The 13,602-nt window shown below is 35.1% G+C and overlaps 1 protein-coding gene across 1 annotated transcript in view; it reads right to left on the reverse strand.

Moving 5' to 3' along the window:
• LOC150096636 (uncharacterized) overlaps positions 1-13,261 on the reverse strand; it is a 79,405-nt gene extending 66,144 nt beyond the window's left edge. Inside the window, exon 1 of the mRNA XM_090408051.1 lies at positions 12,384-13,261. Coding sequence (XP_090264177.1) covers positions 12,384-12,534 — 151 coding nt within the window. The 5' untranslated portion in view covers positions 12,535-13,261. The remainder of the gene's footprint in view (positions 1-12,383) is intronic.
• Between the last annotated feature and the right edge of the window lie 341 nt (positions 13,262-13,602).

The raw sequence follows: 13,602 nt of genomic DNA on the forward strand, positions 1-13,602 counted from the left end.
AATGAAATCGATTACATCATAATCTTATTGATAAGGGGAGTCTGTCATAACCACCGAGTAGATGGAAACATGAAAAATGAAACTGTTGTAGAATTATTAAAAATGGTTACGTTGTGGAAAACTAATCACTTATTGGTATCGTACTTAGCTGTCATCATACTTGCCAAAATGTTTACGATCTTCCACCTCCTGTTCCAAAGTGCACTCTCCTCCCCCCGTGAAATTCAGACTTAATGAAAATATACGGTATAGCCAAGCTATAAACTATTATGGCTCTTTGGACCAACCCACTATGTGACCTTTACGAGTTTTAAAAGCAGAAGTAGCCATCGATTTATACCTGATATCATTATGGGGTATTACCTCCCCCAAAAAAGCGGGAACCGGGCCATTAGAAACGACAATCGTAAAGGAAAATGTATCTAAAATCCTCCCATCGTCTATTATGGCTTCTCCTCTTAGGGTGACCACCAAAGACTCCTGAAACTTTCGCCAATAGACGAGGTTAGCATGGTAGGTTATCTTCCCAATCTGGATAAGTGACGTCCACCTCAGATAACATTGTTACTTAAGCTAAATAAGAAGGGGAGATAATTAAAAAGATTCCCCCGATAAAGATCTAAACAGTTGCTATTTAAAAGGGAAAAAAATAATAATAAACGAACCGCTAGTGAAATAAACGAATGTTCTTTGGCTCCGACAGAACCTACTCTTTCACCTTTACTAACACTGCAGATGGAAACGAGCCCTGGCACTTAAAGAAACGCCCTGTACATTAGTTATCATTACGGATAATGGTTTTATTTAATAGGTTTTCAGTTGCATAGACACGATTCTAAAGAAACCTTATTTTGACACCCTGTAGAAATGATTTATTGATTTCTAAAACCATTTCCGGTAATCAAAAAAAAAGCAAAATAAAAATGAAATGAGGATTGTTAGAAGGGGAGGATGAATAAACAAAGTTTGGGTTGCAGTAGATCAGATTTAACTAAGAGTTTTCAAGTGGAACTCTAAGCTTTACTTGCTTAAATGCAAGAGGAACATACGAAGCACCTCGGGGCAGCCTTATCGATTTACATCGGAGGCTAACCGACTGCTTTCCGTGTCTTCTGATACTTCTTGAACTGTCTTAAACAGATCCTCAAAACCTTACGAATAAATTCTTCTGTCTTTATTAACTCTCATCGTATTTCCTCTAGTGAGATAAACTATTAGAAAACAATACAGGCAATATTTTTTTCAGTTTTTCGGTCTCCCAAAATATCATTCGTCAACATTGTTTCAATTACGGTTGTCATGACCTTACAATGTTGGGTTTTTTTTCGTGTCACAACTTCATTCAACTCATTATCTTCATCTCAAGACTGTCTAGAGATGGCTTTCCTAATTTTATTTATTTTTTAATTATTTTTGGAATAAACAAAATTAATTATTAGTATTCTCGTATCCTATGCTAATAGCCAGATGTGCTTGAAATTTTACGTTTTTTTTTTTTTGTTATTGTTTTGTTTGTTTCTTTAGCTTAGCTGGTAATAACAATACCCTTAATTCGAACCCAGGAAAGACATGGGTTCGGATTCCGTCTAGGACACGAAGAATCTGTAATAGAGGCTTTTCCTCGTGTAAAGATGAGTTAGTAGATCTCATAAAAAGATGGTAAAGTATCTGCAAACCCTTCTACAAACCCTCCAGCAATAGAACTCAAACACTGACACTGATATACATAACAGTAGAAGCTGATACGATTAGCTACTCTCTCATAGCATTAAGTTTCAATGTAGCGAAATTACTTGGTCACCACACACCATGGAGTTAAACACTTTTAAGGGGAAGATTACATGCCATGAGATACGCGACAGTATACGCCATATAAGTATGCAGATATAATGACAAGTTGAAAGGGAAATATGCTTCAATTTACTGTTATTAACTAAGTAAAGATGACGAACGAACTGTATTTTGAAAGAATATAAGTAGAAATATTAAATCAGCAGTTGTTGCTTTGTGTGTGTGTGTGTGTGTAGAATTCATATGTGAATGAATGGTGTCTGAGCATATGCTGTTAAAGTGATATCATTTATAAGTATGAATCCAGTTGAAAAATGCTTCTGAAACATGGTATATTTTAAACAAACCCGTGACTTTGTCATAGGTCGTAACGCCATGGTTATAAGCCATTTGTGCATTTCATGCATAGCTTGATGTTTATACAAATATTACACCACCTTTAAATATCACTTATCTAAATATGATTTATAAATAGCTGCCTGACAAAAAAAATTTAAAACAATCAAATTATTAATAGAATATTGGAAAATATTAGATACGTCATTCATAGAGACAACAATGATGTTTTTCTATTATTGTAGAGATCATTGTTTCAATTAGTATAGATTTCAATCAGTGTACATTGTAGAAATCTATACCATTAAATACAATTGATACAGCAACTATAATTTCGTTATTCATCTATTATTATTTTTAATGCGTTATTTACCTTGCTCAAAAGCTTACGTATTGTTCAAATCTTATCCAATTAATGCTCGACAACAATGATTTGAAAAACTGATTTAAAATTCTACTTTAATAGTTCGTATTCAGAAGACTTAGTTTAACAATCATTTAGTTCTCATCACCATTTCAATTAAATCTTTGCAAGTCTTAGATTCCTATTTCAAAAATTCTATTCGTAATGCCGAATAATGTGTGGTTTTAGTAAATACTTTCAACATTCCTTGCAAAGTATATATTAGTTATTCCTTTGTCACACTAACAAACACTTTATCCAATGCCCAAAAGGAACTTGTCCCATTGCCTTTATGAGCTAGCTGCAGAAATAAAATAAATTCCTAACACGTAGAGCATTGTCGATACGTGTCCTTATCCGCTTCAAGATCGCTTTCCTCATATCCTACAGAAAATTATACAGTGGTAATAAAAGCTGTATCATCCCTTATTAAATGCAGTAATAGCTCAGCTTTTTATTATTCGTAATTGTAGTATTATTTTTATTTCTATTTATGCAACATTTTTCTAAGAAACAATTAAAACTCTGAATAATTTGCCCTCCGATGGGACAACAATGTCGTTTTACTGCTCTAAGTATAATAATAGATCTTACATTCCTCTTTTCACTCACTCACCCCCATTTTTTGATCACTTTTGAGTATCATAACGAAACATCATTCTAAAACTCTTCTTTGATAGCAAGACACCGCCATAATCCCAGAAAACCAATTCCAGTATTGAGTTCCAATGAGAAACAGAAGAAATTGCCTGTAAAAATCATCTGAAATTCTGTTCCAGTAAAAATAAATTTCTACCAAATGCCTTTTATTGTAAGTTATCACAATAACAATCCATAGGTTTCCATTGTAGTAATAAAAGCTATTGTTGCCAACAATGGGTCCAATGCTGATTTCTCAATAATTAAACTTGTCATTTTTATGCGCTGACAATGAAAATCGTATAGTTGTCTATTCTTGAGTATAGGATGACGTTTTTCTCCAAAATTTAATCACATGGGTTTTAAACCATTTTCTTATACAATTATAAGCTTGAAGTTTTATTTACGTACGTACCTACGATTGTATGAAAAAAAATTACAGGAAATCTGATATGTGCAGACGAACTATATTGTAGATTATATGTTGATGCTCGTTGAATGGAGATTTCGTATAGAGGTTAAGTCTAGATTGTAGATTTCGAATAGACGCTGTGTACATTGTCGATTTCGAACAAGCGTTGTGCACATTTTAGATTTCGCACAAACTCTGCGTACATTGTTAATTTTTAATAAACGCTGTGTACATTGTCGATTTCGAACAAGCGTTGTGCACATTTTAGATTTCGCACAAACTCTGCGTACATTGTTAATTTTTAATAAACGCTAAGTATACATTGTAGATTTCATATAGAGGCTGGGTCTAGATTGTCGATTTCGTACAGAAGCTAAGTGTAGATTGAGACTTCTATAGAGGCTAAATGTATGTTGTAGATTTCGTATAGAGGCTAGGTGTAGATTGTAGATTTTTTTAGAGGCCAAATGTATGTTGTAGATTTCGAATAGACGCTAAGTGTAAATTGCAGACTTCGTATAGATCCAAAAGGGAGATTCTAGATTTCATGTAGAAACTAAGTGTTGATTGTAGGCTTCGTACAGAGGCTAAATATTGATTGTAAATTCTTTGCAGATGTTATTGTAGTTGCTAAAATGTGCGTAGTTTCTTAGCCGATTAAAATTTTGTCGCTTTTTTAACAGACAAGTAGTTTAAACAAATCATTTCTGCCTACATTTTAACTTTTACACGTTTTTGATTTTCACATTTTAATGTCTTTAAAACGTGTTATAAAATCTCAAACACACGCTCGCCATCGAAATGGTTAATAATAACTGACAGGCAGTCAAAATTCAATTAACTTCTCATCTCCACCAGTGATAACAAGCTTCATGAGCAAGATACTATTGCGCCGAAAGCTACTGATTGCGAAGTTATGGATTTCATTGTAGTTTTTATATATAGAACCTCGTTCTGTCTTCGTGCTAGTTCATCTCCTATCTCACGCTATCTACACATACTAAATTCGTGACCAAGTTCTTAAATCGTATTCTTCATTTCTTACTAGAATTTTTAGTTAATTTTATTTTTGTCCCAAATCTCTTACTCAGACTAAGCTAAGCCGGACTGAAACCGGGTTGCTAGATTAGGATTCGGTGAAGAATGAGAATCATTCTCCACCCACCAGTAATTTTCATCTACCAAGCACAACCACCATGTAGATTATTACCGAATTTCTTTTGTGATCTCAGATATAGATTTAATACTTAAAATTTCTCAATCCTCTTGGAATAAATGTTCATTTACTGATACGCCTCACAATATAATTTATATTTTATGGCATCCATTAGACATATATTAATGTTATATCAATGCATATTTTTAATCTCTCCTGAAATACCGACATTTATATATAGTAATAAAGATTACAATATTATATTATAATACTGTAAAGTATATAATATTGCAATGCATTACAGTATTCGTTATTTTCTTGTGTCAAAAACTTGGTTAATTCCGTGATAAGCAAACAAAGATATTTAAAATTTAAATATTGTCCAGCAGTGAGTTTGGTAGCCTGATCCTAGTAGAATTTACCTTTGAATGTTCTGTTATAAATTATCAAAAATTCAAAATATTTTCCTTTTTTAATATTTAATTTTATGTTCTTTCTCAATATTTTCAAATTAGCAGGCTTTTCCGAATTTAGTGTGACTTAATCTGTAATAAAGATAATGTTTTATATATTACAATATTTTTCGGAATAAAAAAATCTAGTTTTAAGCTAGATAAAAATTTTTAACAATTAGTCATCTCAAGAGAGGAAAAAAATCTAAAAGAAAAGTTCAATGTCAGTTTCCGTACAAAATCAACAATGCCTCTATGTTAAACACTAAAAGCTATGAAATTTATCCATCATGCTTGTTGCGCATGCGAACAATGTAAACTATCGCGAGTAAAACTTTTTTTTTTTTTGCCCATTGTCTCCAATTGTACATTTCTTTTATTGACTGCAATAAATAATGACAGCAAAAAAGTGTTAATTATTATCGTATACTTCATTAATAACAACCTTTCCCTTGAGTTATTGTACCCCGAGGCTAGCCAATATAAAAGTAACACAGTACTTTTATAGTAAGACCTCGCTAAAAATAAATAGTTGTCATCAGTAGCATCTAAAGGTTAATGCACTTTGTCCTTAGTTTGTTTAGACTTACTATAACTGTAGGCGTACACACTATTCATATATATAATAAATACTTCAAAAAACACCAAGTAAAGAAAATTAGCGTAATGACTTTTTACGAGAATTTTATTTTCGATTTACTTTTACTGACTTTAAATTTAAGATGTTTCTTACAGGTATGGTCATCTATATAACTTTATTAGTATTAATAAAAAAAAGGGACAATTTTTTTTCACTTTCTCCTAAGTGACTGCAATATAAATGGATTTCCCCTTTGCCTCCTGTTTAAGAGCTTTAAAAACGTTAATTACAACCGATGTGCGATTTACATTTCTGTGTGTAACTACACAGAATTTACAATCTACGCTTAGCATCTATACGGAATCTGCAATCTACAATCAGCATCTGCAGATAACCTGCAACTTACATTTGCACATAATCTACAATCTGCATCTAGCAACTCAACATAATCTACAATCCATCGTTAGCATATACACATCATTTACAATATGCTGCTAGCATCTGCGCGTTACCTATAACCAAAGTTAGTATCTAAATATATTTGTTTGCAAAGTATCTAAATGTAATTATAAACATGCGTTTAGATATTTGCTTTATGAGCGAAGGGAGGATGATATTAATGGATCTACTTTTACTTAATTGTTTCGACTGCAGGTGATTATACATATCAAGGTGCTGGCAGACGTCCGAATTTTTTTTTTTTTTTTTTTTTTATGCTTGTTCTTTCCAGGCTTTAAAAATAATGAAAACATTGAGACAAATGATATCTATGAGGTACTGAAGATTATCATACTTTTTTTTTATGGGGATCGTGTTGCCTTTTTGAAGTATTGACGACTTTGCTGAGGTGGCTAAAACAATGTTTTAAATTGCTGTCAACGGGTGATGTCACTCTGCATCAGTTCCATTTGAAGAGAGATTAATATAAAGATTCCGTTGACTATCTCTGTTCTTTATAAGTTTTCTGAAATTGTATGTCGCGAATGATTTGGTCTTATTTATTTCATTATAAATTTGTAGGCGCATAGGAATTGTTTCTCGTTGTCCAAAAAGTAATTTTCCTAAAGAAAAGGGAACATGTAGGAGTAAGAAAGTTTGATGTAAGCTTTCCATATTCCTTTGCTTTGACATTTGCATGCGGTAGGTGGAAGTTGATTTCTTCGTTGTGAGATCGCTCATAAAGAGGCCTTCAATAGCTTGAAAAAAGTTCCTATTGGTCACTAGATTATACTTTTCGCATTATTTAAGCCTTTGTTCATACCTGCTCTGAATGTACGATAGATTGACAACCTTTTGTGGATGGAATTCACATAAAAATAAACGAGTAAAATAAACCACGATAAAAAAATCGAAATTTAACAAGAAAAAAACGTGTAGAAATTAATTTCAAATGTTATTTCAAATAAACGGTGTGCGTATTTCATGTAACCTAAAATAATACATAATTATTATTAATAGATAGATGGTGTGATTGATTAATTTTGTTAGAACCCTATTAGTACAATATATCATTGTTAGTAGGCAATAGTGTTTGTTCTTATAATTTTTTTTTAATCTAGCGATATATTATTGCCTTTGTGACGTCATAGAAACTATAGCATTGTGGATTATTAACAATGAACTAGTATATTTTCCTAATTATATGATTGACAATAGGTATAAAAATTACACACCGTTGTTTTCCAATGGTTGCTTCTAAGACAGCTAGAAAACTATTGAATTGGATCCATTTCAAAATTTAATTCCAGAAATCATACGACACTCAACAGGATGATACTTCATCTCATGAAACGTCCCCAGTCTCGCACATTAATTTCTTCCCACAGTTCCGAAGCATCTATCACTTCAAATGAAAAGTAACAAGCCAGTATATTTCTGATGGCTTCCAAGCCATCATAATTGCAATGGGCCAACTATTCACATGGTCCAAACTCCACGGGGGAAAATCTGGTTATCTTTGATCATCCCCTTTTCAATCAAACAGAATTAACCCTCCCTTGAGGAATATGAGAAACGATGGTCTGAATTGCCCCGCTAGTCTCGGATGTCTCCGTACAGGTCGATGCACTTTATGAAGCCAAGGGCAGGCCAGAGAACTATTGGCCACAGCAATAACTAACTTTTCCCATGTTTATTAGGGAAATAAATCGGGTCGTGATGCAAGTTTTGCGTATACAAGAATGATCTCTTTGTTTGTAACAGGCGTAGGTAAATGTGTGCACATCACACAAATTTTAGAGGTAAGATTAACATTAAAAAAACTCCACCAAGATGCCACAATGTATACAGCAAATCTTCGTTAAACCGCGATATGCCCAAACGAGAAAGAACAGGCTCAATACACGTATTTCTTCCAGAATTCTGAGCATATTTTCCTGAGTTAGATGTGGGATAAGTATATTATAAGTTTACTTTTGTGTCCCCCCCCCTCTAACAAATAGCTTCTGATGAACGCTAAAATTTCAGCTATATATCTTAAAGACATTCCACGCAGTATACGGTTTAAATTATTGCTCGTCAGGACCAATTACAGTATTTATATCCTGCAGCGCACGTTGGAGCAATGTTACAGTCCTGTTTCCCAGTGACATACAAGACTATTTTTTCACTGCCTTCTGATCTCCATCTTTCTTATGGCGAAAGAGATGTGTAACCTCATTTCTCACCCGCATACACAAACTTACAATGTAACTCCTTCCGAACATGAGGTTATTGCAGTAATAGAACGTAAATAGCAAGCTAATTTTTTGTATCTGTTATAACTTTCCGATATAATACACATCCGCCATATTTTCATTCAAGGAGTCATATTTATTATGACTACAATGCATTTGTTAATAATAGATGATATTTAGTTTTACAATGAAGCGATTACTGTATTAAGTGAAGATGGTCAGATAAAGTGAAAACTTGAATAAGAATTCTTATCATCATCTCCTTTTTCATTAGAAATTTTTTTCCCCTAATTCCTTAAGATTTTATTCGTGTCTTCTAGTATACAATACTATAGAAAGAAGAACATTAGAAGTAAAGAAACGCAAACTTGCTAAAGCTCGCCATCTATTTATATCCCAGTAATCTTAATCACATGTTCAAGATCGTACTGGACTTCGGAGAACCAGTAAAAAGAAACGAAAATGATGAAGCCTCTGCAGTTATGTAATCTCCTACTTTTATTCTATCCTGTGAAGTTCTAATAGCTTTTTGCTCATTAAAAAATTCATGGTGTCCTATTTTTTCAAGAAGGAACAGAAATATTTGATCACCTTCATGCACTTCTGCAGTGTTAATATCGACAAAACATAGCGCTTGCAAGAAACAAATTGAATCGATGATCAAAGTTCCTCTTTCCCCCATCACCACCCCACCTATCCCTGAGCCTTAGTGTATTAAAACGTCTTAAGAAACAGAAAAAAAAAAAAAAAGGACAAACTTTATTTTTCCAGATGGCCAGCTTTCTTTCAAACTGTCCATCATCCGTCAGTAAGCTAAAGCGAACTACCCCCCCTTCTTCCGACCCCCCTTACTCCATCATCTATTTCCCTTTTCACTAGCAACACCATAAGCGCACCTACACTCCCGTGCATATCACTACCCTCAACACGGGATATGAAGAACTATAGAAGAACGTGATGATTATTGGAAACAACTATAGATGAAAACCAAAGGCTATTCTTGTCTGTTGGCTGTTCACTTTCTGCCCAAAACCTCGAGATATTTTTATAGCTAAAGGTGCACTATATTTTCAAATCGCCAAAAATTATTCATAAAGAAAGAATATGCTAGATCGTGACCGCCAACTCGGCCATGGGCTATCACATATAGTATAACCACCACGGCATACGTGATCCCATCCCCCCCTCCCCCTCTCTGCTTTTTAAGTGATCATCTGATCGGAGCATTGGGATATGCTCTGCATGGCTAAGGTCGCCAAGATATTTTGCTTGCATAGCCGTCAAGAACAACAACATTTTTAGTGCGTGTGTGTGGTTTGGGCAATACTTTCTTTTGCTAACCTGTAAAGGGTATCTCGTCTTTTTCTTATGACCATTTTGTGACCACATATTAATATTTTTTTCTCCACATAACGCTTGAGTTATAGTTAAAATTGTTGCACATTTAAAAATAATCATGTTACGATTTTTTTTTTACATTTTTATTAAACGGATCTTTAGGTTTCTTTTTAAAGGTTATATATTAGGCCTAATGAACATTCGTATAATAGTTTACGTATGCAAAGTGGAGCGAAGAATTGACTGCAAATATTCATTGTGTTAGATAACAGTCGCTATTTATGTATTGGAGTCGTTGTCAGATTTTATGATGTCCGTCGTTTTGAATCACCGTAAAGAATGACTCGAATACATTCCGATTTGTCTCTTCACTTTATCGTGAAATTTCGGCGAATTCTACAATAAAAAAAAAGGAAAAAAGAGAATCCTCCAGTTTGCTTAGATATGCATATCTACGGATCTGTATGTGCATAGCAAATAGAACTAGGCGAGTTCTTTCAAATATCCTTTTATCAGGCACTTTCAAAAGAATGTAGAAAGTTGTAGGAACATTGGAAAATCCAATAAGAATTCTGACAGTTATACGTTATCTGAATGTACCCATATCGAGTTGATTTTAAACAATCGAATGTATTAGACACACGTGGTTCTTATGACGTGTACAGTATTGTTAACTTCCAATAGATTTTAATTGTTGTTTCCAGCGTTAGCATCCGGGGACTGCTTCTGAAACTTATGTTTCTATAAATATTAGCGCCTTCATTTCATAGCATTATACACAAGTACGTGTCATGTTGATGGTACAAAACGTATTGTGCCATCAACATGACATTATTATTGTTAAAATAGTTTAGAAGTATAACAGACGTCGTAGGCCAGTCTTTATCAATAGTATTCAGAGTGGAAAACATGTTTACAACTAAGTTGAATATATGAACGAATGTTAAAAAGAAACAGGAGGAGAAATGAATGGATGAATGACAACAAGAATAATGTTGTTGCCTTGTTTGTGTCTGCGTGAGTGTGTTGCACTATACCAAGTCGTCATTCCTTATTTTTCTTTTATTTTTTACGAATAATATACCAACACGTGGCAAAAATGTACACTAGGGTATAGAATAAAAAATTCTGTAGCACCAGAGACTGTATACCTCTCATTATTGTTGTGTAATTAACTGGCAAATTGTTTCTGTAGTTATGTGTTACTAAATCTGTTGTTTTTTATCAAAATTGCGATGGATTTTTTTCAGAATAGAAAATCGACACTGAATTGGATTCTTCACAAGCTATCAATCTGATTCCCCACCCCTACACACACAAGATAATCTTTGGCCGAATAAGGTACCAATTCATCATATAAAAAAACTTCGTTTCCCAACAAGATAATTTTAAGCCAAAAGAACAATATATTTTCCTGTTTCCAAAAGTGAAAAAAAAAAAAAAAAAGAAGGAATCCGAATTTGGATCTGTTAAAAATATTGTAATTTTTCCGTACTCCCGCTTCCTCCCCTCCCCTCCCCAAAAAAAACACTACCAGAAATGTGGCTAATTTAAAAATTAGGCCTCACATTCTTGTGCTAATGATAATAAGCTATTAATGGCAATAAATATGATTTTTTTTTCACACTAACATTCTACATTTGTTCGATGATATTTCAATACTAAAAATAATTTGAAATTATTTACAACTAAAAGCCGGTACGCAATAAGCTCAATATAGTTTGGTTTTATAAAGGAAGAAGCTACAAAACCGTAGGGTTTATTCGGGACAGCAAGCATTGTTTGGGTGACACCAATGATGTCTTCATTCTCTGATTCATACAGACGTACATTCAATGCATTCTGTTTGCATTGTACCGCATATTACTTTTATATTCATAAATTAAGTAATTGATTTGTTAACCTCTATTTTGTGGGGGAGTATTATTAAGAAAAATACTGAACTTTTTGTGAAGAGTGGATAACAAAAGTGAAGCCGATACAAGCTTCATCGCATACAAAACTTCTCCTGACCCCTCTCCTTCTTTATCCCTTCAAACAGGCAGGCGGGTCGAAAAAATCACTTGTAATTAACTGACATAATACTTAGCCTTGGTTAACTTGGGTTGAAATATCGAACAGCAACAAAAAATAAGAGCAGTCATAGTAATAACATTTGGAATCATTTCAGAAAATTCTAAATATATTTTCCTGATGACCCTTCTATGCAATACTATATATATATATATATATATATATATATATATATATATATATATATATATATATATATTTAATGAGTAAGTTTTTCGGAACCGCTTCGCAAAATGTTCAATGGTTGTTTCCTTCTTCTGTGTAGCGAAATAGCTAACTGAATATACGTGTGGATGGAACGATTGATGAGAAGAATTCCACTGTTGTATTTATGGTAAGACGAAATTATCATTGTTGAGTTAATCAGGACATTGTTGGGTGAAATTGACGCGAAAATGGCAGACGACAAGAATATATTGGCACTAGAAAGTAGATACCATCGCACTAACCTGATTATTTTAAAATAACACGTGCTATTTAGTAAGTACAAGAATTGAAAGAAGGAATCATCGCAAAATGAAAACTTACCCAGCGGACCGCTCCTCGTCTGTCGATTTCCCGGTCCTTGCTTTGCCATGATCGCCGCGATAGAGAAGTCGGTAGCTCGGTGACCAACGGTCGGCTTTGTGGCCGAGCTCGGGGAATGAGGAGACTGCATCGTTTCTTCGGAGATCAGCATGAGTGGCGGCAGTTGCAGCCCAGGCTCAACGAAAAGAGATCAACTTTCTTACGAGGGTCAGTCTGGACGTGTCAACTGCTGTCACCCCCCTTTTTCTCTGAAAGCTCGGAGATTGACTAGTAGCCTCTAGTCGCGGTGATGGAACGAGATCACTGCGTCAGTTTTTCTAGGCGGACAGTTCTGACGGGAGATTTTTCTTTTTTCGTCGGGGGGGGGGAAGGATGCGGGAAAAGGGGGTTCTTAAGCAAAGACCCTTTTGCAATGTTTCGGTCACATTGTCAGTACGAGAGGCCTTGTCTTGTTAGATGCACGGAACCACGATTTGCCGGAATGATGGTCGCAGTCGCTACTGAAGTTGCTGTGCTGTGCTAACAGGGGTGCTTTCGGGTTGGCGACGGCTTCCGTCACCTGTCGCCGACGAAACTTACGAAGATCAGCTGGAAAAAGTTTTTATTGTTTTGTTTTTGTTTCGACTGTTTAACTAGTTCGGGTGTCGCAGATGAAAAATCGACAGCTGTTGACGGGCGACAGGTCATGCAGACACACCCTTTCCCAGGACAGAGTTAGCTGTGACGTCGACGGAAATGGCACCTGTACATGGTGGTTACCTGGCGTCCGAGTCGAGGAGTTGTACGGGCTCGGATACTAAGCGGACGTCCGAATCTTGAATTCCGAAGGATTTTTTTTTTTTTTTCTTTTACCACTGTTTGTTAATCTATCTACGGAACGTCAGGGGCTCGGCCCAGAGAAACTGACGAGAGACGCGCAGAGTTCAAACCAATAGCAGTCCGTCAGCCGGCGAACGCTAGGAATGAAAGGCAACTAACTAAGCGAAGCAACTCCACGTCGTGTCTCACAGGGGGCGCTCGAAGCAGGCGACCGGGGATGGCTTGCGAGTGTGTAGTGGAACAAGGCGGTGACTAGACCCGACCTCCGCGTCGAATTGATGGGCGGGACTACGGCAGTCTGACAGCAAATATGCGGCGAATAAGTGGATTGCGGCAAGAGGGACGGAGACGCCCCAAAGGGACGGCAACCTGAGCGCAGAGAAATTTGCTGGCGTCTGTT

This window comes from Typopeltis vanoorti, chromosome 18 (genome assembly GCF_054136105.1).
Source record: "Typopeltis vanoorti isolate ZY-2024b chromosome 18, IOZ_Tvanoo_1.0, whole genome shotgun sequence".
NCBI lineage: Eukaryota > Metazoa > Arthropoda > Arachnida > Uropygi > Thelyphonidae > Typopeltis > Typopeltis vanoorti.